We start from the raw sequence: 26,082 nt of genomic DNA, 5'->3' as shown, positions 1-26,082 counted from the left end.
TCTATTGCACTTCTTTAATATAACGTCCCACCCATTTCTCCTTATTGTTCCAAAACCTTCATGATTTAGATCTAGAGCATCTCACTGCTCTAATGGAGATGACTCACCTTGCCATTGTCTTACCTCCGCATTGTTTTGGCTGTTTGAAATTTCTCACTATCATAAACAACGTTGCAAGGGACATCTTCTACTTTTAGACTTTTCCTTAGGCTGATATCCTACAAGAGTTATTATTGATTGGGTCAAACAGCAGTAACATCTTTCTGACTCACGATATATGCTATGAATTAATTCTCTTAATGGACCAGTGGGCTAAAAGAAGATGGAACCTGAGCAAACAAGTCAGGTCATAATTTGTAAAATGGACACAACAGTAACAGTGATGATGATCGTAATGAGATAATCACTGAGGTTAATACAGGACCAGAGTACACAAAGCACTCTGCCAACTGCCAAGCTTCTGAAGATACTAGTTGCTACTAATTTTGCCAATGGTGAGTTTTCCTTTTCCCTACAGTTTAATTTTTTTTCAGCAAAAATGGTGATACTGCTAATGTTGTGTTTGACTCTAAAATCTAAAAAGTCTGGGTACTCTACTCCTGTTTCCCTTGTGGTGGCGTCCTGGTGTGTGTAAGCTGCTCAGACCGTTTGCCTTGTATCTGTGTTTCGATGTTCTAGTCAACACCTCCCGTGAGCCCGAGCACTCATTCGCTGGATGACGCTTCTTGAACCCCTGCTCCTGCACACGGACCGGCACGGTGTTTAGTCTTGGCACAACTTGATGACACACTTCCCACTCTCAGTCTCCCCACCAGAGGCGATGCCAAAGTCATCAGAAGTGGAGCAGATAACGTGGAAGACAGAAAGAGGAGAAATCACGTGCTCGGGGCTGATGCAAGCAAAGGATGAAAGAGAGGACCTCACGGTGCGGAGAGGTGAGCTGGAGCATCCAAGGCCCATCGCAGCGTACATCCTGTCGCTGGGATGCCGCACCACCATGGGGACGGATAGAATTTGATGTCTGCTACAATTTAGGATGAAGCCCTTAAGCCCATCAGAAAGTAAGTTCTAATACCTGGAAATGGGTTTAAATATTTACTCCAAAGACAAAGCCCGCGTCTTCCAGCTGGGTGGCGTGGCACTCATTCTTGCCAATGACACCTGCACTTCTCCTGCCCGTTTACATGTGAGTGATGAACACTTGGCTACTATGCATTCTGAAGATGCTGACGAGAGCAACCATCACCCGTGCGTATTTACACGATGCTTACTTAGCCACAAGCCATTTCTCGGTACAGGTTATATGAATAAGTTTATATGCGGTAGTTATAATGAGGTATGACAACATTACACAAAAGGAGGTTAACACTAAGGATTTTAAGTAATAAAACATGAATTTAACACTTATGCAGTCAGTTCAGTTGCTAAGTCGTGTCTGACTCTTTGTGACCGACCCCATGGACTGCAGCCAGGCCTCCCTGTCCATCACCAACTCCCAGAGCTTGCTCAAACTCATGGCCATTGAGTCGGTGATGCCATCCAACTGTCTCATCCTCTGCCTTTCTCCTCCTGCCTTCAATCTTTCCCAGCATCAGGGTCTTTTCCAATGACTCAGTTCAATAATGTTTTATAAAACACAAAGTCCAAGATGCTCATCTCTTGTCTTCTAGTGCCTTGTTTGGCTCTGTGCCCTCAAGAACTTATTTCAATCGCTCAGTTCCTTCTTTAACGTATCCCTTCTCCTCCATCTGATATACGCAATAGGCATTTTTGCACAAAACCCCCTGTAGCTGAGCGGCGCACTGCTTTGAGGGCAGGTGTCTCTGGCTCTCACTGCATCTCCTAAGCCCTTTCAAGGAGGCGGCCGTGATGCCCACACCAAGGCCCCACGCCCAGGCCTGTCCACCTGGACTTCCTCCTCTCCTCTCCAGGCCTCACAGAATCATCTCTTAGGACTGAATAGAGGCCGTCTGTGAGGAGTGAGGGCGCTGAGCAACTCCATGTTTGCAACTGTGAGGATGTGAAGGGGGCTACTTGTTTGTGAGTCAGGACATTTGGGGGGCTGACTCCTCACTAGGAACATTCCAGAGAGAGGCAAGGTCTCTGCAGGCGTGGTTACTTGAAATGCCAGGCCACAAGGTTTGGAGCTGGTGAAGCATCAAGATGACTTGGTTCTCCTCTGCCAATGCAGGAATGATTACGTAGCAAGTAGGCCAACCATGGACTTGACTCGCACAGAAGGGCTGTAACCTGAGGCTCCGACCAGCCTTCCTGAAGACCGTGGGTCACGTACTGACGTCTGTCTCAGAGCTCCGCCTCTCCAGCCCTTTTCCTACAGCTCCTCCATGCCGACTATTTTGCTGACCATGAAAGCATCGTATCAACAGCTGAAATCCTATTCTCCACTGGACACACACATTTTTGAGAGGGGAGAAAGTCTCTACAGCAACTTGTATTTACTTATTGGAATATCTGTTCCCACAGAGATATACAACTTAGTATTGCCAACACCCCTCGTATGTTTATAATGAAAACCATCAAGGGTTAACTTACTTTTGTCAGTTCTTACAGAAAGGAACACTGCATTTGGAGTTTAAACGACCGAAGATGGTTTCCTTAAACTGGAAGGCGTGGCTTTGATTTCTATGTGACCTGTACCCCAAAGGTCTCAACCACAGAATACTGCAGTGGAGGAACCACCATCTGAAAGCCAACATAGTTACCCTCAATATTTATCACTTTTACATCTCACGTGACAGGCGATATTCAAGAATATTTACTTCATGCAAAAATAATTGCCGGGTCATGACGTTAGGAGAGGATCACAAAAGAAGAGAAGTAGTGGTCTCCAGCTCAAAGAGTTTACAATTTAATGCTGGAAACGATATAGCCACGTTTGCCTAAGCCTCAGGGGAAGAACGTGCAAACAGAGCAACAGCCAGCAGTAAGAAGGCATTTCTCCTAACAGCAGAAAACACCGAACTAAATAATGGCTTGCGTCATTTCACTTCAGATGTCACCAACTTTCTCAAATTCTAGTCTTAGAGAAACCCCACGAGACATGTTTAACCTCAAAATAATGAATTACTACTTAGCCATCAAAACCTAGCCTGCTGAAACCTGGTTTATGGAAGCAGACCTCACCATGTGATGCTGATTTGGGGGAGTATTCTCAAGCAAATTAATTCTCAACCAAGAAAGCGAGAGTCTGCAAGCGTTCCGCCAAGTTATAGGAGTTTAGGCGAGGCGGCCAATTTATGTACCGGTGGGTTCGTGCTGTAAATAGAACCCAGGGTGTGGGCAATAATCGGTGGCCAAGGCAGGGATGGGGTGAGAAGCCAGGCTCTGAAGCCCTAACAAGCCTGAGACGTGACCCACCGGGAGGGGATCGCTCATCTGGCTCACGGAACAGGCTCTGGAGTTATTACCATGTCTTCTAGACCATCTGAAACTAAACAAAGAAAAACTTTTGTTTCTATGAGACAACCATGGATCCAGTTTTGATGTTGCGTGATTTTTTTTTTTTTTTAATAGCTATTACCACTGTAGCAGCAGCTTAGCGACTCGGCGTCTGCAGTGTGAGCAGTTTTGATAAACAGCCTCTGCGGGCCACACAACGGGGATAATGTATCCTTAAGTACCGCCAATGAGCTGCCATTCTGCACAGCCAATTACTTCTGTGCGTCTGTCACTCAAAGGAAAAATGACTGAGCCCATTAGATCAAACCTTTGTCACTGTTCCTAATGCACTCTTAGGCCTCATTAATCTCCGGGAGCAGCAACAGAGCCGCCGGTGTCTCATTGCCTCCCCCGATCAGGCCCACGTGAAGCCTCTCATCTCTCCCCCAAGTGCTCCGCGTTAATCAAGCTCTCCTTATTACCCCAGTCCCTGTCACGGCGGAGAGCGCGCTCCCTCTTAAATGCTCTCATTATGACCCATCTTTAGAGCCGGCTAAGTGGAAAAAAAAAAAAAGAGAGAGAGGAGAGGGAGAGAGGGAGAAAGAGGACGGGAGAGAAAGAGGAGAGGAAAAAGCAAGTCCGATCACATTAATATTCATGACAATAATTAGTATTCTAGGTCACTGAATATTCATGCTATTAGTTTGGTTTTTTATGGGTTTGCTGGATGTCCTGATTACTGAAGTGTGGAGGAAAACAGCGTGGTTGAGACTTTCGATGTCAACGGTGGTTCATCCGCAAAACACGTTGAGATCCTCGCCGCCCCCCACCAGAAAAAAAAATCAGCTCGACCCTTGGGGGTGGCTTTCCTATTTCGAAACTGCTGGGGGCCTGTGCTCGGGGGAGGTGGAGGAGAAGTGGGGGGGAAAGGTCTCCCCCCTTTCACAGAGGTCCCAGCATCAGTGTGGTGAGGGTGAAAACACACCCACAAATACCCAACAAAAGACACGCTTTGGGGATCATGAGAGAGCCGTCATCTCAAGATTGAATGTTGCAATCAGGACCTGGGGAGAGCACAGGAGTACAGAGAGGGTGGACACACAGCAGCAGAGCAGGGGGCCCCCTGGAGATCCAGGGGCATCTCCAGCTGCCATCCTGGGGGGAGCTGGGGGGTGGGGGGGCATGGGCTTAGTAAGTCTAAGCCACTAAGTCTACCCAACGGCTAAATGAACACTTCATGGCACCTGCAAAATTAATTCAAAGACCTGAGTTCTCAACCCTCTTCCTTTTCTTCACCGGTGATGAGCCGGACTATCATGATGGATTCCTGACACAGAGCTGAAGTCAGGCTTTGGAAAAGCAGAGCTTGTGTTACCCTTACAGGGATGGAGGCAGGCACTGTTCTCCCGTTTTCGAGACGAGGGAGCTGGGCGTTTAGAGACACCTGCACGAGGTCCTAAGATGGGGGAGGTGGGATGCAGTTTAGTGTCTGTGACTCCAGAGCCCCCACTGTGGGCCCTTATGTTTTCTTGCTTTCTACTGAAATGTCGAAATAACTGTCAGAGCTGACATAACTCTGTATTCTGTCACATGTGGATACAGTTCTACCAACCTGGCCTAAAACTCATGTCAGAAAGTATTTTTGGACATTTGACCACCTTATCTGGAAAAGTTTTTTTTAGAAAGTTTAGTAGCTCAGTCACGTCTGACTTTTTGCAACCCCATGGACTGTAGCCTACCAGGCTCCTCCGTTTATGGGATTTTCCAGGCAAGAGTACTGGGTTGCCATTTCCTTCTCCAGAGGATCTTCCTGACCCAGGGATCGAACCTGGGCTCCCCCATTGTAGGCAGACGCTTTACCATCTGAGCCACCAGGGAAGTGGAAGTCCTTCCACCTTCTCTGGAAGCATCCCTGAAATGACAGTTGGGTAGATTCTCTAAAATGTGACTTCTGATGGGTTCCCTTAGAATGGCAATGTAGGACTTCCCTGGTGGTGCGGTGGATACGAATCCATGTGCCAAGGCAGGGGACATGGGTTTGATCCCTGGTCCAGGAGAATCCCACATGCTGTGGAGCAGCTAAGCTGCTGAGCCACAATTACTGAGCCAGCGCTCTAGAGCCCACCAGTCGCAACTACCAAGCCCATACGCTGCGACTACTGAAGCCCGCATGACTAGAGCCTGTCTCCACAACAAGAGAAGCTGCAGCCATGAAGAGCCTGAGCACTGCAAGGAATGTCACCCTCGCTTGCTGCAACTAGCAAAAGCCCACACAAAGCATCAAAGATCCAGCACAGCTAAAACTGAACACAAATAAAAAGAATGGAAAAGGCAGATGCTGCCCTGGGCATCCTGAGAAACGGATCTTGGAGGAAGGGAAAGATGTGATGGGGAGAGGGGAATTGAATCAGGTCTGAATCAACAAACATCTTCTGGATTTTCCGTCTTCTTGCTGGAGTAGATGCTGAAGTAATTTTTTCAAAAACCCATTTAGAGGGAGATGTCCTATATCCATGTATGTTATCCAAAAATGTTTTCTTTCTGCCTTCACACTTGATTGATAATAGCTTGACTCTACATAAGCTTCTAAATTCAAAATGATTTGTCCATGTAACAAATACAAGGTGTTGTTCTTGAGAAGGCCAAGGTCTCTAAGAGTTTTCTTCCTTGATAGGTTAACCTCAGTCTTTCCTTCACTTGGATGCTTTGGGGAACGTGTCCATGTTTACAGAGCTTACTCTCTTATCCAATGTGATACTTGACTCTTCAAATGGGAAGACACTGGCATTTTCTTGGTCATCTCCAGCATCCTTTCTTCTGTTATATCTTTGATTACCAGCAGTATCTTTAGCTATGTTCTTTATAGTTTGTAATCCATTTACTGAAATTTTTATTTTTGCAATTTCCCCCCTTAATTTCTCCTCAGATTTTTCATCTAATCTTTTGTTTGCTTCATTTTGTGAATACAAGAACCAACCTCTTAAATCTTTCTGATGGTAGTAATTGTTGTTGCTTAGTCACTCGTGTGTGTCTGACTCTTTTGCAACTGCAGCCTGCCAGGCTCCCCTGTCCATGGGATTTCCCAGGCAAGAATAACTGAAGTGGGTTGCCATTTCCTTCTCCAGTACACGTTCCCGACTCAGGAATCGAACCTGTGTCTCCTGCTTGGCAGGCAGATCCTTTATCACAGAGCTGCCTGGGAAGCCCTGACGGAGCTGTGATTTCCTCACAGTGGAGCCAGGTCCTGCTTGGCAGGCAGATCCTTTATCACAGAGCTGCCTGGGAAGCCCTGACGGAGCTGTGATTTCCTCACAGTGGAGCCGGGTCCTGCTTGGCAGGCAGATCCTTCATCACGGAGCTGCCTGGGAAGCCCTGATGGTAGCTGTGATTTCCTCTCAGTGGAGCATCTTCACTGTAGCCCTTCTGCTCTGGTTAACTCTCAAGTCCCAAAATGAGACCCAGGCTGGGTCCGCAGTATGAAGGTATGACAATGTGTTTTTCCTCCTCCTTCCCAACCCCCTGGCAAAACGTGATGTTAATATCATCAGATTTCCAGCATTTTAATGTCTGAGATGTAGTCAGCATTCCAATACTGGCAAACCACTCCCCAATACTAGGAATAGCGTAAGACTCACCCTTCCCCCAAGTGATTTTCTATCCCATTGCCCCTTTTAGACCCACCAGCTTCAATGGTCTTATTTGTGTGTTTATCGTCTGACTCCTCCAGCCCCCACTGGAGTGTACAGCCCTTGGAGGGAGGGTCTTCTTTCACCCCCTGGAACTCCAGAGCACTAATCAGGGCTGGGCAGGCACTGATTCAGTAATGATGGTCAGGGAATGGTACAATAGGTGGAGCAATACAGAACCCAAATCATTACACCTGTTGAGACAATCTAAAAGTCAGCATCGACATAGTCAGGCATCACAGACGTGAAACGTGGAATGCGTCATGACTGCACACTAGACAACCAAGAGAAACATCTGGATAATTATTTCAACTAAGAAAGAGTTAAGATGGCTGGATATAAAAAATACAAAAATTCAGAGCTTTCTTATTTCTTACCAATTAGATGGTATAATAGACACGCCCCCTAAAATATAACTTTCACATTTCACCAAAAATTATAAAATAATAGAATGGATTAACAGTAATCTGATCTATCCTAACAGTAATAGAATAAATTAACATACAGAGGGGTATATAATAAGTTTGAATACATGGGAAAGAAGTGTGTTAGAATAAGAAACTCAATATAGCTAAGATGTCAGTTCCTCTACTACTAATTCATAGATTAACAGCATGACAATTATAGTCACAATGAGATTATTTTTAGGGGGAAGAGAAGGTTTCAAGTTATTCTGAAGTTTATTGGGAAAAAAAAAATAAATGGGTGGCAATAACCAAGAAAAACTATAAAGTCAAAGAGTAATAAGAAACTGTTATAGGTTATACTACCAGGTATAAATCGAGCCATGAATCTAAGACAGCGGAGGAAACCCACACAATGTGGAGAAAGCAGGTCAATGGAATAATACATTTTTAAGCCCAGAAACATAACTAATTTGATTAAATGAGTTAGTTGCACAAGAAAGGAGACAGAGTCAACAGGAAAAGGAAATAACAAAGAGAGAAAGAACAATTAGTTATGTATTTGAATAAAAAGTTTAACTAGATTTCCTATTACATATAATAGACTCAAACAAATTAAGAGGCAGACTAGAGGTTAAATATAAAAAAAGGGAAAGGGACCAACAGTAAAATTATAAAACTCTGAAATAAATATATATGATTTATGATCTTATTTCAGGATTATTAAAGGGTTTCTAAATACCTAAAATAGAAACTATAGAAGTACAAGTCTAATGATTTTATTATATACCAAAGAAGGAGAACCTCTGTATGTAAATAAGACCATAAAATCAAAAAAGCAAACAGTAAACTGGGGAAGTAGCTGCAAAATATACTACAAAGTGCTAATACCCTTAATATACAAAGAGTTCTTACATGTTAGTAAGCAAAAGACAAGTGCCTAGGGCAGCAACGGGCAAAGGATACGTCTAAAGAATACAACATAGAGACACAGGTGACCGAAAGACACACGAGACGTTCAACGTCAGCACGGACTGAAGGATCCAAACAAGCGAAGCATGAGATACTTTTATTGCTTAGGAGACTGGCATAGATTCTAAAAACGTTTAAAAGTGAAGTGAGCACTCACTCTATACACAGAAGTTTATTTTCTATAAAGCCTCTTTAGAAATGAATTTGGAAATGTGTAACAAGAATCTTATAAATGTTTGTATCTGTTTACCGAGTCACTTCAACTCCAGACTTTTATTCTAAGACATTAGTAAGTTATGCACAAAGATTTCAGAATAAGTGTGTATCAGGTCAGATCTACGTGAATGTAAAAGTTATAGAAGGGAAGGCACACAACATCGATCTGATTCTATAACGTGGAGGTAGAAAGTGAAACAAGCAATCAAAAAGCTGAAAAGAAACAGCGGTTCATCCAGAGTTCTAAACCAAAGTGGCAGAATTCTAATGAGTTGACAGTGAAAGATGAGGTTAAGTACTGTGGTAAGTTCTTTGTCAAGTAGCTCTAAAATAATTAATACCCATTTTTCAGCTGAAAAAAAAATCCATCACTTAAAAGCAGCAATGATTTACTCTGAATTAAGTGTGCTGGGTTGGAATTCTTCCTGAGACAGCTCTATGGACAGCAGGGTAGAAGTCACTCTTGCTGGACACCAGTTGGTGACACCGTCCAGGGCTTGGCTGAGGGCACCACAGCCCTGAGCCCTGTGACCACGAGCAGCTTTCCTCCCCCTAAGTGGTGCTGTGCTCCGGCGGACGTCATATTCCTACTTCCGAGTCCCTACTTGTTTTTTTTTTAATTAATTTATTTAAATTGGAGGATGATTATAATACTGTGACGGTTTTTGCCGTACATCAACATGAGTCGACCACAGCTATATATGTGTCCCCCCATCCTGAATCCCCCTCCTACCCGCCTCCCCACCCTCTCCCTCTGGGTTGTCCCAGAGCACCGGCTTTGGGTGCCCTGCTTCATGCCCTGAACTTGCACTGTTTGCGCCCCTACCTGTGATCCAAGGAGGAAGAAAAATCTACCAGGCTCCCTGAATGGCAATGCACGCGGTGTAGGTTGATTACCTACTTGTAATAAACCGAGGGTGTGACCGTGGAAAGAGGATTTTGTTTGTGCCCCAAAGCCTCCCATTCACCCAACAGCAAGACTCTTAAAGAGAAGGCAACTGGACATTGCAAACTCAATCCCTTGGCTGAGGCCCACGACATAATGTCTTCTAGGAATGTGATAAGGTTTATATGGCATTGGTGTGTTTTCTATTTGTTAACAAACACGGTATTTTCCTTAGGACAGTAAGTGGCGGTTAAGCTCCAAAGAGCACAAATCTCAAGATGACGTCCAAACCCCAAATCTTACATAGCCCACACGGCTTCAAATTGTCAGGACTCTTTCCTTGTCCTACTTTCTGGCAAATTCCCACCCTTTCTTCCCACCCACACGGGCATCCCCTGGAAGCCTTGTCCCACCTCCTGGGGTGGAGCCAAGCACATGGCCTTGGGCCTTCACACCCGCTTACCTGCCCTGACTATGCGCCGATGCACTGATTCATCTACTCATCTCTCCCACTACCCAGAGGCTGAGATTCCGGAGGGCAGGGATAACATCTCATATTTCTGTTCCCCTGGAGTGCAGGACAGTGACCAGCACACATTAGAAACTTCATATGTGCTTGTTGATTTGAATAAATAAATGGAGAGATGTGGCATGACGGGTGGTTAGAAGGGGAAATGGAAAGTTGGTGACTTTCCATTAAGGGTGGACTGCCTTGCATGGAAGTTCTGGAGGTCGGGAACTTGGGATCCACACAACACACAATCCCTGGCATGGAATAGATACTCAGTAAGTACTTTTTGAACAAAAAAAAATAGTTTAAAATGAAGACATCAGCTTTTTATTCACTATAGAAAAAATTTTTTTCCTTGGGCAATTTTCTCTCTTCCTATAGAGTTAGCACACCATCCTGAAAGGGAAAATTCACGTATCTCTTGGAAGGAAGGTCAGTAGGCCATGAGACCCCATAAAGTAACCTTATCTGCTTCCTGGAATGAACTAATGTCTCTGTTATGAAAAAGCCGAGTTTTACTTAGATTAGTAACAACAGCTGACGTTCGTGTTGTGTTTATGGGTTTCCACAGTACCTGCCATCACACCTGTGTGATGGAGGCAGGCCAGGCCGGACCAGCCTCATGGGAAGTGTGGTCAGTTACCTACCCAACACCGTGCAGTACCCGGCAGTAGGGCACAGGCTGGCAGACCCCAAATTCTATCTCCTTTTTATTAGCCTCCTTTGGCCAACAATGTCATTCACACCGTGGAACGATGGGGTCAGCATCATTCCTCTTTAAAAGCATTTAGCATTTCAGAAAGGAAAAAAAGGCAGCGTGTTTAAGAGGCAGGGACACATGCTAGGAACGACTACAGCACAGAAATCTATTTTGAGAAAATCAGATGCAAGCTGGAGACAAAAAAGGAAATAACTGAAATCTGTTAAGGGATTCCATTTGTTGGAGGAGTCCGAGTTTGTTGGTGGGAAGACTTTAAGTCCTCACTACCTTTCCTCTGATAAGAAATCATGGAAGGCAAAAGCCACAGCATGGTTTGCCAAGACTCTTATACAACAATGAACCACAATACCCTGGAGGGCTTTCGTTGTACACCGAGGCTAGGAATTTCTCAGCACCTCTATTTTGAGAAACACTGATTTTCTCTGATGCTGAATGAAAGACAAATCCTCCTTTAAAAGAGAATGCAGAAGACCAAAAGCTGTGTCGAAGAAGACATAACAGTTACAATACAAAACTGAGAGAGTCTGAGATTTTGTGCAGGTCCAATGGTTTTCTTTAAATCTTGCTCCAAAGTGGTGTTTCCATTTTTCTATGCACATTTATGACAAATTAGTTAGGACTAATCCTTGACACTTTAACAGTGAATTGATGTTTTTCCGAGGGCCCTTAAATCCTCCATCACGTGTAAGATGCAACTTTCAGCCACCAGCCCTGGAAAAGCCCAGCGGTCCATGCAGCTGTGACTCAAAGTGCCACAGTTTGCTTGTGGGCAGTGCTGGGGCCCAAGCTGTAGGGCGAACAAGCACCCGTGGAAGATGTGAGAGGGTGTCCCTTAGCCTACAGTCCAACGGGCAAAGCCTCCCCTTAACCCGAGAAGCTCAGCGCTGTCTCCCACATCAGGGCCACCCATCGCTAGAGCTGGGCTGGATCTCTTGGGCAGGTCGGCTGTGAGCTTACCTGAATTCGGTGAAATGTGCAAGCTGCTCATGTCCTTGGACAGGCCATTGGTTTTCGGGCTGGAGATGGGCGCGCAGGCCGACGTGGCTCGGGGGGGCCTCTTCCCTGGGACTTTCACAGTGGTTCTCAGAAGATCAATCTCTTTACCGTGAACATTCTGCATGTAATCCTGTTCAAAACGTTAAAACACCCAAGAGAGATTAAAAGGGAGACCTTCTACAATCTAGGACAAGAGGTTCTATGAGACATCATGAGGCATCATCCTATGACCCTTCCATGGTGGTGAGCGCTTTAAAAAATAAGGAGACTTTGATCTGTCTTGTCCTGATGGCGTCATCATTATACTGAAATCAGCTCTGCCTCTGTGTCCTGAACTAGCCCAGGCGCTGGAGACAAGGAGACGCAGTAGATGCTTCTATGCGGGAGGATAAAGAAAATAAATACGGACATGAAATCCTACTCTGTGAGCTGATACTTATCAGATGGCACATGAGGAACCTGGGCTCTTCTGTGAGTTGCAGGGAAAACTCCATGGAGTAGGAACTATTTTGTAATAGCCTTTTTGTCTCTGATGGCGATACCCTTGAATGTCTAGCTAAGTTGTCTGCTGGGAACTCAGGTAAACACTCTAACTCAGAGGCCAAGCGTTTTGTTCAGGAAGATGTCTGAGGGGTCAGTAGTAGGGTGCTGAAAAAACATAGAGGTCCCTGATGGATGGACAAGAGCTGGATGTTCAAGTAGAAAGCACATTATTTATACTCAGTGTGAGGTTTCTCCAAGGGATTCGCTGTACTCAGAAACAGTGTCTTGCTGCTGTCTGTGTTTTGGAGGTGAGCGACTAGCAGTTATCATGGAACTAAGGAGAAGTCTAGGTACACAGTGGGCTGTCATCCAATTCCACGTGGAGGAAAAAAATACTTATGAGTCAGCTGATGGATGGGCAGAGATGAGACGGCAACTGAGAGCCAGGGTGAGGGGTCTCTTGGCGCATTAGGAGTTATTGATCTTTTCATGCGTTTTTATGGGCAATAAGCCCCCTTGTCTCTGCAGACATATCATTAAACCAACGTCGCACACTGAGAAACGATGCAGTCTATGTAAATCACTGTTGGGTAAATAATATTTCAAGTGTTTTAAGACGAACCAGGGAAGGAAATAAACAGATTCCTTCCTTGGCAGAATCCTTCGTGCGTGTTTGCTAAGTCGCTTCAGTTGTGTCAGACTCTTTTTGACCCCAGGACTGTAGCCCACCAGGCTGCTTTGTCCATGGGATTCTCCAGGCAAGACTGCTGGAGTGGGGTTGCCACTTCCTCTTCCAAGGGATCTTCCTGACCCAGCGATTGAACCCATGTCTCTTACGTCTCCCGCATTGGCAGGCAGGTTCTTTACCACTAGTGCAGCCTGGGAAGCCTGGCAGAATCCTGGGGGGATTCATTTTACGACATCAAAGAAAAACCAATATATGTGTATTTCGTATAAGCAATCGAGTTTAAATCAATCTAATTTTAGAAGAACTACCAAAGGAGCCAGTGTGTGGGCTGCAAGGGGCCCAGGGAGACAGGAGCAGCGAGCCGTTTCCTCATAGCTACCCGTCAGCAGGGCCAGTAGATGCAGGGAGAGAAGGAGGCGATGGTCTAGCAGCAGACTGCACAGTCAGAGGGGCCAGGAAAGTCGGTCAAGGTGTGTGACGGACACGCGAGAGGAGACGCAAAGTACCAGGGAAGCCAAGAGAAGGACCCTGCTGGCTTCTTTTAATTGCAAGACAAGGTCAATATTTCAGGAGGTGAAGCAGCTGAGAAGCAGGGACTGGTCTATCCAGAAGCAGGAAGTTTTCTGATAGAAATTATGGCCCAAGAAGGAATCCAAAGTCCAAGATTCCAACCCGTGGCAAGAACCCAAATTGAGTTGTCAGGACAGACAGAGCCGTCCTCTCTCGGCCATATGCAGGGGGGAAAACCGGCTGAGCATCACACCTCCCCCTGGAACCTAAGCAGCTGAGAGTCGTGGCCACATGGGGGCCACTCCAGACTCAGGAAAGGGGCTGGGAGAATTCTCAACAGAGGAGGAGGAAGTGCTGGAAGAGAAACTCCATCACATGAGGGGAGCCTGTGATGGAGAATACAGAACCCCAGAAGGTTCGCCGAGCACCAGCCCAGCAAAAGAAGATGCAACGGGGTCACAGGCGACCGCCCAAGGACAGACCTCAGACGGACAATTCTTAGCACATAACAGAAGCTCAAAAAGCCACGGCTAGGCTTAGGAGGAACATGGGCCTGCAGACAGATAGAGGAAGGATCAGGGGGTGCACCACAGTGGGGGTGAACTCAGACCAGTTCCTCCAGGGAGGGGCGAGGCTGGGCCTTCCTCAGCGATGATAAACCATCCAGAAGGAAGCGGCTGCACCAGCTCGTACGCCGTCAGTGGGGGAAGCCGGGGGCATAGGCACTGATGCACCCGGGGCTGGACCAGCCGGGCATGTCATCTCCCATCTCTTGGGGGGACATCTGCCGGGGTTGGCCATGGGCATGTTGGAAGGAGAGTTATCACAGGTTTCGGGAAGGGAGGTTCTGTGTCCAACTGGGAACAGACTAAAAGATTCCACTTGAAAGTTAAGATGCTTAGAAACTGCGCCCCCCGACTCCCACCACAAATATTATTTACTATGAAAAAAATTGTGATTTCAAAAGGATGAGGACTAAGGATAGAAAGAAAGTCGTTATCCTTAGATTAGGCTGAAGGATAAGGCAGATGGGAGGAAACACCGAGGTCTCTGGACGCAGCTTATCAAGAGGCCAGCGAACGAAAAACATGGAAAGTGACCTTCAGTCAGCACAGGACCAAGGGTCAAGGTCATTGTGAAAAAAGGTTGTTCTCAAGCAGTTTTCACTTACTTCCATTGATATCTACTGAAAAGGGGCAAACCTCAAGTTTCAAAACCAAAGTTAGGACTTGTAAATAATGAATTCCTTCTTGCATAGTTACTCCTTTAAAAATATCAACTTGCTATAACTTTCTTCTTTAATGCCAATTCTTAACAAATTAAAATACAATAACAGGAGTGTAATTGAGCATTTATGGCTTATGGGCTCTGAAATGAGCCTAATCAGAGAGTGACTAAGCCTCAGCATGGCCTCCTTTTTAATAGGCATGTTTTAACATACAATAACCAGGATATTTTATTTAAATTTATTATAGAAATGTACCAAGTGCCAGCTCTCCAGATCTGAATGCAGCAAAGGGACCCATTTATCTTTGGCTCAGCACAGGCTGAGGGATCTGTTTTTCCTGCTTGAGTTAGGTGCTTCAAAGCACAGAAGAATTAGTTCTTAAGAAATTCAGAGGGTAAGTTTGGCAATTCCTAAATTTCAAGCCTCTAACATTGCTAAAACCTTTACAAGATGCATTTCCTAGTCCACACAAGTCTTTCAGCTTGGTGTTTTCAGAAACAGGTGGATACCTGAATCACTGGCTTCTAGCTTCTCCCAAGAGAAACAACACGGGAGTTTTCTGGTTTTACAAGAATTACCCTTTTCATCCGGCCCCAGCTTGGGACTTGAGCAATTGAAGCTACAACCTCTAAATAATGTCGCCTCTTTAGAAGTGGGACGTGGGGCCCAGTGGTCCAAAGTAGGGACCTCGCAGGGCGAAATAAAGCCGGCGAGCTTGATTTTGATATGCAAATGTTCCAGATACATCCCTTCCCCGTGTTCCTGGTAGAAAAATGCTGATCGAGGATAAAAGGGGAAAAAACCCTTTAACAAGGCATGAGGGTAATTCAAAGCCAAGTACTTTTAAACAGCACTTAACAAGTCCCTGGGGCCCACTCAAGAGCCTGGCCCCCCAGAGGTGCCATCTCCTGCCCCTCAACAGCTTGAAAAAGTAGTAATTGCAAACCTATTTGCATTTTTCTTCTCAAGTTGTCCGTGCTCGTCGCCTGGATTATTTTTTGCAAGCAGGCGCTGGAGCGGAGGGACCGTCCCGGACCGGGTGGCTGGAGCTCGGTAACCGCGCCTGGCGCCCCCCTGCCACCCAGCTCCCGCACCTTTGCCATCCCTTGTTTTTTACATTTTCCTCCTAATTATGTTGCATCTATTGCCGTACACTTAATTAGCTGCATTAATGTGATTTCTTTTCACATAGTCAAGCAATTAAGAGCTATGATTGAGTTTCATTCAATTAGCCTCAACAAACATGCTAATTGATGTCCCAGATGCAAATGAGGTACAGTGAGGGAACCTGCTAGCAACTGAGAGCGTGTCAGGGACCCGCAGCTTCCAGCTTGCTGACGGCAGCACGGCTCCACGTGGCTCCCACCTTCCTCGGGCCACCTCTGGAGACAGCCCGGAGCCCTGGGCACCTTGGTGGGTGTACCAGATCCCTCCTGATTGGAGCATTAATGAATGTGCTGTGGTAACGGTTCTGTCCTAAAATCTCACAGTTACGACTTACCAAGACTGGAAGGTCATCACTGAAGAAGCACCAAGTTCCAGCCAGGAGACTGGCATCAAGTCCCTATCAAAATACTGCACGAGGCTCCTAAAAAACCCATCCAGGAGCTCTCCCCAGACAGCCAAGGGAACACTGTGTGGGTGTTGTCGTGACCATCCCAGAGCCCTCTGTGTGCCTGACGCCCTACAGTTCTCAGTAAATGGTGAGTTCATCTTAGTCAGCTTGGGGGCATTTGGCCCTTGAAGTTAAGCTCAAAATACAGCAATCCATCAATAGTCCCTAAAAATACTCTTACTATATTGATTCTCACTGCTTCCCATCCCTTTGTTACCTTTGGCTGTCTGGTGAAAGATGGTTTGCTTCATGTATTCATAGGGTACCAGAAAGCAGTTTAACAAGATCTTAGAGCGAAACCCAAATGCATCCATGATGTGATTGGCACCTCAGAGTTAGATCATCAGAATAAAGCACACGGCTCTGAAATGCAATCAGCACCACTCCGATTTCACATGTACTTTTTAAAGGATTAACACTATTCGTTTCTGTAATTACATGATGGAAAGAATTATAGGAATCTGTATTCCAATTAGGTTTTCTCAATAAGTTCTGGTTCCTAACTGTACATAAAATGTTGAGAAATTTACACTTTTCTATTACTCTCTAATATTTTGTCTAAGTGAGATAACTGTTAGGACAGACTAATGCTTTGCTTTGGTCTTTGTGTCATGGCTAATCTAATCAAGCATTTTCTCTTTGCATAATCTAAATTCAGCAATCCTCAAAGTGTGGTCTTCAACATCCTATCAGGGGATTCACAGGTTCAACACTATTTTCAAAACAACCCCAAGACATCGCTTGCTTTTTCCCTGTGTTGAAATTTGCTTTGATGGTACAGAAGCGGTGTGAGTGATAAACCCTGATGGTGTCTCAGCGTGGAGCGAGACCGTGGTAACCAGGTTGTGCCGCACATTGTCTTTATTTTACTGATTCCTACGCTCTCAAAATGCAAACAAAAAACAGCTTCACTCCAGGATGTTCTTAATAAACCAAAACCTACCAATTAAAAACAATGGTAACCTCTGAGCCTTTAAATTTCTCGGGTGATGCCAGGGCAAGTATACTTCAGGGTTTCTGCTGCACTTTGAAAGCAGGAAAGCTCTTCCCGAAGTGTTTCATTCACAAGCTGAATTTGTCACTTGTTTGCGGGGGCAACACTTCTACTTGAAAGAAGGACTATGTCAGACACTAACTGTGGTGATGCAGTCTTGGGCGCTTGGCAGATATTTTCTTGAAAATGAACAAAGTAAGTACTGCAAGGAAAGCAGCTGACAGTGTTTGTGGCCAGTGGTAGAATTTGAGCTTTCTAGTGATGATGTGAGGAGAAGGCAATGGCACCCCACTCCAGTACTCTTGCCTGGAAAATCCCATGGATGAGGGAGCCTGGTGGGCTGCAGTCCATGGGGTCGCTAGGAGTCGGACACGACTGAGCAACTTCACTTTCACTTTCATGCACTGGAGAAGGAAATGGCAACCCACTCCAGTGTTCTTGCCTGGAGAATCCCAGGGACGGGGGAGCCTGTTGGGCTGCCATCTATGGGGTCGCACAGAGTCGGACCCGACTGAATTGACTTAGCAGCAGCAGTAGCAGTGATGATGTGAAGTTTGAAAACTTGTAACTCTCACCATGAGATTGATAACTTCTAAATACCCAGAGACTTTTTTCTGACAAGACTGGTGGTGATATTAATGAATGTGATTTGAGGGGTATTAAAAGACCCTGATTTAGAAAAGGCAGAGGGACTAGGGACCAAATTGCCAACATTCATTGGATCATCGAAAAAGCAAGAGAGCTCCAGAAAAACATTTACTTTTGATTCGTTGGCTACATTAAAGCCTCTGACTGTGTGAATCACAAGAAACTGTGAAAAATTATTAAAGAAATGGAAATACCAGACCATCTGACCTTCCTCCTGAGAAACCTGTATGCAGGTCAAGAAGCAACAGTTAGAACAGGACATGAAACAACAGACTGGTTCAAAATTGGGAAAGGAGTACGTCAAGGCTGCATATTGTCACTTGCTTATTTGACTTGTGTGCAGATTACATCATGAGAGGTGCCAGGGTGGATGTATCACAAGCTGGAATCAAGATTGCCTGGAAGAAAGATCAAGAATCTCAGATATGCAGATGACACCACCCTCATGGCAGAAAGTGAAGAGGAACTAAAGAGCCCTTTAAGAAAGTGAAAGAAGAGAGTGAAAAAGCTGGCTTAAAACTCAATACTCAAAAAACTAAGTTCATGGCATCCAGTCCCATCACTTCAAGGCAAGTAGATGGGGAGAAATGAAAACAGTGGTCGATTTAAAAGGTGCTTGCTCCTTGGAAGAAAAGCTAGGACAAACCTAGACAGTGCATTAAAAGGCAGAGACATCACTTTGCTGACAAAGGTCTGCATAGTCAAAGCTATAGTTTTTCCAGTCGTCATGTACAGATGGATGTGAGAGTTGGACCATAAAGAAGGCTGAGTGCTGAAGAATTGATGCTTTCGAACTGCGGCACTGCTGGAAAAGACTCTTGAGAGGCCCTTGGACCACAAAGAGATCAAACCAGTCAATCCTGAATATTCGTTGGAAGGACTGATGCTGAAGCTGCAACTCCAATCCTTTGGCCACCTGATGCGAAGAGCCAATTCACTGGAAAAGACCCTGATGCTGGGAAAGATTGAGGGAAGGAGGAGAAGGTGGTGACAGAGGATGAGATGGTTGGATGGCATCACCGATTCAGTAGACATGAGTTTGCACAAACTCTGGGAGATAGTGAAGGACAGGGAAGCCTGGTGTTCCTGGGGTTGTAAAGAGTCGGACACTGAACAACAACTCAATGAAAAGTGTCACCATTTGGAAATCGCATACCTCAGTTAAACAAGCTTTCTGAAACGATTGACGCTGAATGTCACATGCATGGATACAAATTCATTCAAAGTGCAAGACAGGTCATTGGATTTTAAATCAGCAAGGAAAGTAAACTTCATTGAATTCCTAATCTTTAAGAAACTGTCACATGTAGAGTTTTGGTGCAGTACCCAAGAAGACCCACAATCTGAAATGGCTATTAAAGTGCTCCTCCCTCAGCCCTCCTACACTGTTGGTGGGAATATAAATTGCTGCAGCAGTATGGAAAACAGTATGGAGGTTCCTCAGAAGCTAGAGCTGCTATGTGATCCAACAATCCCACTCCTAGTCGCTCAATCACGTCTGAGTCTTTGTGATCCCACGGACTGTAGCCCGAGAGGCTCCTCTGTCCGTGGAATTTCCCAGGCAAGAACAGTGAAGTGGGCTGCTGTTTCCTACTCCAGGGGATCTTCCTGGCCCAAGGACCAAACCCCCATCTCTTGTGTCTCCTGCATTGGCAGGCAGATTCTTTACAACTGTGCCCCCTGGGAAGCCCAAGTATCCAGACAAAATTATAATTCAAAAAGACACACGCAGCCCAGTGTTCACTGCAGCACTACTGACAATAGCCAGGACATGGAGACAACTCAAAAGTCCACTGACAGATGAACGGGTAGAGGAGTGGTGCAAGTGAAGTGAGGCCGCTCAGTCGTGGCCGACTCTGCGACCCTGTGGACTGTAGCATACCAGGCTTCTCCGTCCATGGGATTCTCCAGGTAAGAGTACTGGAGTGGGTTACCATTTCCTTCTCCAGGGGATCTTCCCGACCCAGGGACTGAACCCGGGTCTCCTGCATTGGAGGCAGACGCTTTAACCTCTGAGCCACCAGGGAAGCCCCCAAAGAAGTGGTACACACATACAAAAGGCTGCTACTCAGCCATAAAAAAAAAAGAAAGAAATAATGCCACTTGCAGCAACATGGATGAACGTAGAGATGAACATACTGAGCGCAGTAAGCCAGGCAGAGAAAGACAAATGTCATATGATGGCATTTATATAGAGAAATCTAAAATATGACACAACAAATGACTGATCTAGGAGACAGACTCACAGCCATAGAGGACAGACGTGAAGTTGCTGGGGTGGGAGGGGAGTGGGGGAAGGAGGGATTGGGAGTTTGGGGTTAGCAGATTCAAAGTAGTATATATAGGAGGGATAAGCAACAAGATGCTACTACACAGCACAGGGCCGTATATTCAATATCATATAATAAAGCATAATGGAAAAGAATGTGAAAAAGAATGCACACACGAATTGCTGGATCACTGCGCTGCAGAGGAGAAATTAACATGCCATTGTGAATCAACTACGCTTCAAAAACAGAAAATTTTAAAAGCACACGACATTTAAAAAAAAACTCCTCCCTCTTCCAGCCAAATATCTTTATCAGAGTTTTTTTTACACACTTTAAAAGTGCTTTGAAAAAAGGAAAACAATGCTACTCTGCTCACAATTTCCTTTTATTTTGGAAAATATCTTTTTCATAAACAATGTTTGTGGGATAGTATGTAATGGGTGGGTTATTATTATTTTAAACGAATTCTAGAATATAAAATTTTTTTCTGTTCTAATTTCTCCCATGACAAACATCAATAGATATAATCCACAGAAACAAAAACTCATTCAGATGCCTCGATTTTGAAGAAAGTATACGGGCCCCAGAACCACGAGTCCAGCTTAATGTTCACAAACCAGCCACGGGCTGGGTGTGTGTGATTTTATGCACACAACTGGGGGCAGTGCAGGTACTAGACACGGTCAGCACCCTGTCTGTCTTCTCCTGGAGGAGGGGAATAACTCAGTCTTCCCCATTTCCACTACACTTCACGTATGTCCAGTTTCAAGAAGAATAGAAGTCTGTATAAATCCTATTTTTAAAAACCTTTACTTCTGGGCTCAAAAAAAAAAAAAAAAAAGTATGTAAGAGAAGCCATTGTCAGATGTCCTGCCATTCCCAAACTCTGCTTAATACTATTTTCAAAGGAAATACCTCTATAAAGACATACACAATACCATCCCTTCAAAGACACCAGCGAACGCTCAAGTCCGACACGTATGAATAATAAACAATAGCCTCATATATAGTCACCGGCACAGAGGAGAGTGACACCCTAAAGATACCAGGAAGATATTGTAATACTACGAGAAATCTTCCGGCCACATCCATTCAGATCACATACCTCAAAGAGGACAATTTCTCCTTATCGCCACAGGACCACAGTTATAATAGCAAGGAAGGAGGCAGCTTCAAAGAGAAAAGCCTTGGGAGAATCAGTTTGGTTTCCCAAGACGGTCAAGAGAACCCCAGAGTCTCACTTCTAGAGCTGCTTCGGGACGACCACTTGACCAGTGTGGATCCATGTGACCTGTGGCCGCTACAGGGAGAAGGCACCCAGCAAACTGGATGTGTAACACCAACGAGACAAAGGCAAAGCTGACGACCCTTGATTCTGCACAAAGGCTTTACCGCGCCCAGGGAATTAACCTAAGACGCACCAGCAGAGAAGGCTGGTGAAACGTCATGCAAGTGTGGCACCCTCACGGATCAAGGGGAGCTCGACACCCTAGGGCAAACCTCTCCAGTGCACATGCTCTCAGCATTCAAGTCCAATGTTGGGCTCAAGTCCATGGTGGGCTCAAGTCCAACATAAGCTCGGGTCACAGGTTAATATGCATGCATGCTCAGTTGCTCAGCTGTGTCTGACTCTTTGTGACCCTGTGGACTGTAGCCTGTCAGGCTTTTCTGTCCATATTATTTCCCAGGCAAGAACACTGGAGTGGGTTGCCATTTCCTTCTCCAGGGGATCTTGCTGACCCAGGGATCGAACCCACGTCTCCTGCATCTCCTGTACTGGCAGGCGGATTCTTTACCACTGAGCCACCTGGGAAACACAGGTTAATATAATATACTAAATCAAAATAGAGAATTTCCACAATGAATCATGAATATAATCTTTGTGCTTCTTGATTGTCTCTGTCTTGATTGACCTTGTATATTGAGCTTTACACTGCAAGACAGATTTTTCTCATTTTAAGTTAAATTGAATATTACCCAGTTGTAACCCATGCATGCTCAAACCTAGCCTTACAAAATGAATGTGTTGGATATGCAGGTCTCTTCCAGAGGCAAGCATGAGTGAAAGTTCACTGCAGTGAACTTCAAGGAGCCAGCGCCATTCCTGGCTCTACGAGTATTTTTATAATTAAATATGGCTTGAAACAACTGGACCAGTACTTAGATCTGACAAAGTCTGAGTTATGTAGGAATATTCACCATAATGATAATTAGATCTATCTGAACCTTTTTAAAACTCCAGATTCCTTGGGATGCATTTGCTAGAATGTGAAGCACTTAAAGAAATAGATTTTTTAAAGACAGAAAAGCAGACAAAGTCATCTTCCTAGGACACTAACGATCACTATCTTCTTCTACCGTTTTAACCCAACATGGACAGAAAAAGTCCCACTTCAAGTTTTGCCCATCACAGAATTTCCTCTAATTTCAGAACTCTGACGAGGCCTGTCCAGAAAAAAAACACTTTTTTGGCTCCCTGATGCACTGTTTTGGGAGTGACCCTGTTTTCCTAACGCTGTTTACTGCCCACCAAGGTGGTTTACAGTAATATAATCAGATTCATTTCAAATGAAGAGTGGTCAATTCACTAACATAGTTCTCTGGTTTCCTAAATTAAGACTATCTGCAGAAGACAGAGCTTCTCCAGGCCAGAGGATGGCCTCAGAGTAAGAGTGCCTGGAGGCTCTGTCTGTCAGGGCTTGTGGACTGTTTCATCATCCCGGGTTCTGATTTCTCATCTTTAAATATAAGGATAATAATAATTCTTTCATCAAGCAATTGTTTTTGTGATTAACTGAGATAATAAAGAAAGAACTTGAAAGAATCCCAAAGCCCTTAATAAATTTGGCTCTTACTGCTCATGTCTAATAAATATACTGAAATATTTGCCCTGTGATTTCACGTGGGCATTTCCCGAAGCATAGGTGTTGTCCCCACTGGAGGCAGCCATCCCAACATGATAAGCCGTTGGGGGTGACTTGCAATGCTATTTCTCACTTAGCAGGACAGGGGAAAGAAACTGTCCTCTGGAAATGCATGACATTTTCTACTTTTTCTTCCCTTTCTCCTTTTTTCTTTATTTTTTTTGTGAAGGGGAGGTGGGATGGGGGTAGGCATATAGAGGGTAGTCAGACATTTTTATTGCAAAACGCCGTCTGGAAAAGATGCAAAACAAAATTGCTAAAAATGCAAGGGAGAAAAATACAGGAGAAAAACAAAAGGCCCCCTTCTCCTTGCTTATTGAGTTCAAAGGCATAACAGGCAAGTGCCCTGCAGCCAATGGGAAGCTACACTAATTTTAAAGCCATAAAACGCTATCAAGTGCCCTGCGGGGCAGGACTACACTGAAGCTTGTGGCACCTAAATAAGATATGGTTCATTTACTTCGCAGCTTAGCCTAATGTAATCATCAGCGGATTCTTAGCCTAGAGTTGTAACAGGCAAATAGCCGCTGCGGCAGAGGCGGCACTCCCAGCCATCGACGGGGACGCCGCTAGATTGCTGTTGATTAGAAAATTTTTCAGTTTTGACAAGCACTTAATGAACATAAATCGCACCTTGATTGGTTTCCATCTGGGGCCACGGGCACACCTGAGAAGAAGCCATCCTCCGAGTCTGCATCGCTCCCTTCCTCCCAACACTTTAGCAACCGGCCGGCAACCGCGCTAGAACCAGAGCAGCACGCATTTATAAAGTCTAATGATGAAACCCCATCTCTTGGCAGCAGGGAAAGAGCATTCCCGCCTGTCCCCCACGCCCGAGCTCTCCCACTGAGAGTTCTCCACAGTGACTTGCTGCCAGTGAAGAAAATGGATGGACTGGACTTAGCTACCTTTGGTAAGGATTTCCAGCCACAATTAACAACCCTCACAGGGTCCCAGTGGAAAACAAAGTGATACAGAGTGAGTTGTTGCTGATGTTGTTTTACTTGCTAAGATGTATCCAGCTCTTTTGCAACCCCGCTGACTGTAGCCTGCCAGGCTCCTCTGTCCATGGGATTCTCCAGGCAGGAATACTGGAGTGGGTTGCCATTTCCTTCTCCAGGGGATCTTCCCCACCCAGGGATCAAACCTACATCTCCTGCATTAGCAGGCAGATTCTTTACCACTGCATCACCTGGGAAGCCCTGCAGATTGGGTACAAGGATGAAATATGCTATGTACTGCTAAGGCAGTGTCCCGTGGATTCCTCTAGAAGCTTTACTCAAACTCACAGGCTATTATAAAAACATATATATACTTCTTTTTTTTTTTAAAGCAAGAAGACAGAAGAGTTTTTCGATGTAGGAAAAAAAGTAAATTAGGCACAGTCTACCCTATCTGATGGCTTAATTTCTATAAAGACAGGAAGACTTTCTCTGATCTTGGGCTACTTACGGTCATCCTGTTCTCAACATTGAGACAAAGTGTACCATAGTGAGCCAGCATTTTGGCCATTTTTTCCCTTTGTAAACCTAAACACTTTCAAACCCTGCTGCTGCTGCTGCTGCTGCTAAGTCGCTTCAGTCGTGTCTGACTCTGTGCAACCCCATAGACGGCCTCCTACCAGGCTCCTCTGTCCCTGGGATTCTCCAGGCAAGAACACTGAGGGCTATATAAATAAATGAGGAATTCCTTGGAGCAGACTTTGATAAAGAATCTAACATTTTTCTATTTGTGTAAAAGGTGTGAGTTTTCCAGTGGTCCCTCCTGCCAACAGTAGTTGTAGATATTCCTTGAAATTTTTTATTCTGTTGTGGTGGTGTCATTCCATGGGCCTGAAAGCCTTGATACACAGGAGAAATGATTTCTCATGCTGAAACGCGAATGAACGCCAGAAGTATTTCTCAGGCTACCCGAAGAACAGAGAGGGACAGCTCCCCTCACCTTCGGAGGGCACTCGGCAAACACAGAGAGCCCACGTGGGCAGGGCTGGGTGGGTGTTTTCACACCACGTGGCTTCTAGACCATCATGCAGGGTATTAGGCCTCCAGAACCCGCCTTGATCATGAAGGGCCCAGCCAGTTTCTCTGTGGTATTTCTCAACCAGGGCCTTGGTTAATGTCGGGCATCTTTAAATTCAGCTCTTCTCAACAGCTCTCCCGCTTTGTAGTTCTTAACAGTAAAACTTCAAGCTCCAAAGAGGTATTTGCACACCTACGAAACTCCAATACTTTGGCTACCTGATGTGAAGAGTGGACTCATTGGAGAAGACCCTGATGCTGGGAAAGACTGAAGGTAAAAGGAGGAAGCAGTGGCAGAGGATGAGATGGTTAGATAGCATCAGAGACTCAGTGGACATGCGTTTGAGCAAACTCCCGGGAGACAGTGAATGACAGGGAAGCCTGGTGTCCCTGCAGTCCATGGGGGTCACAAAGAGCCAGCCAGGACCCAGCATCTGAACAACAACATTCACAGCAGCCAAGGAAGGGAAGAAGCCAAGTGTCGCCCCACAAATGAATGGACACAGCATGCGGTGCACACACTGGGACTGGTTCCAGGACCCGGGGGACAACAAAATCCACAGAATCTCAAGGCCCGTATATGAAACGGCAGAGTATCTGCATATAACTTACACACGTTGCTGTGCTTAGTCACTCTGTCCTGTCCAATTCTTTGTGACCCCAGGGACTGCAGCTGCCAGGCTCCTCTGTGCATGGGATTCTCCAGGCAAGAACAGTGGAGTGGGTTGCCATGCCTTCCTCTGGGAGATCGTGCCAACCCAGGGATCAAACCCAGGTCTCCTGCATTGCAGGTGGATTCTTTATCATCTGAGCCACCAGGGAAGCCCCTGTAACCTTTATCTTCCTGTATATCATCTCTAGATTATTTCTAACACCTAATATGATATAAATGATATGTAAATAGTTGCTAGCA

The 26,082-nt window shown here is 45.3% G+C and overlaps 1 protein-coding gene across 11 annotated transcripts in view; it reads right to left on the bottom strand.

Moving 5' to 3' along the window:
- AGAP1 (ArfGAP with GTPase domain, ankyrin repeat and PH domain 1) overlaps nt 1–26,082 on the bottom strand; it is a 569,465-nt gene that overhangs the window by 174,595 nt on the left and 368,788 nt on the right. For all 11 annotated transcript variants that reach the window (XM_027537985.1, XM_027537986.1, XM_027537988.1 and 8 more), the window contains one exon: nt 11,753–11,921. In XM_027537985.1, the coding sequence (XP_027393786.1) occupies nt 11,753–11,921 (169 nt within the window). The remainder of the gene's footprint in view (nt 1–11,752; nt 11,922–26,082) is intronic.

Source organism: Bos indicus x Bos taurus, chromosome 3, assembly GCF_003369695.1.
Source record: "Bos indicus x Bos taurus breed Angus x Brahman F1 hybrid chromosome 3, Bos_hybrid_MaternalHap_v2.0, whole genome shotgun sequence".
Classification (NCBI taxonomy): Eukaryota; Metazoa; Chordata; class Mammalia; order Artiodactyla; family Bovidae; genus Bos; species Bos indicus x Bos taurus.
The sequence above is the reverse complement of the archived record's forward strand: the minus strand, read 5'-3'. Positions and strand labels throughout refer to the sequence as shown.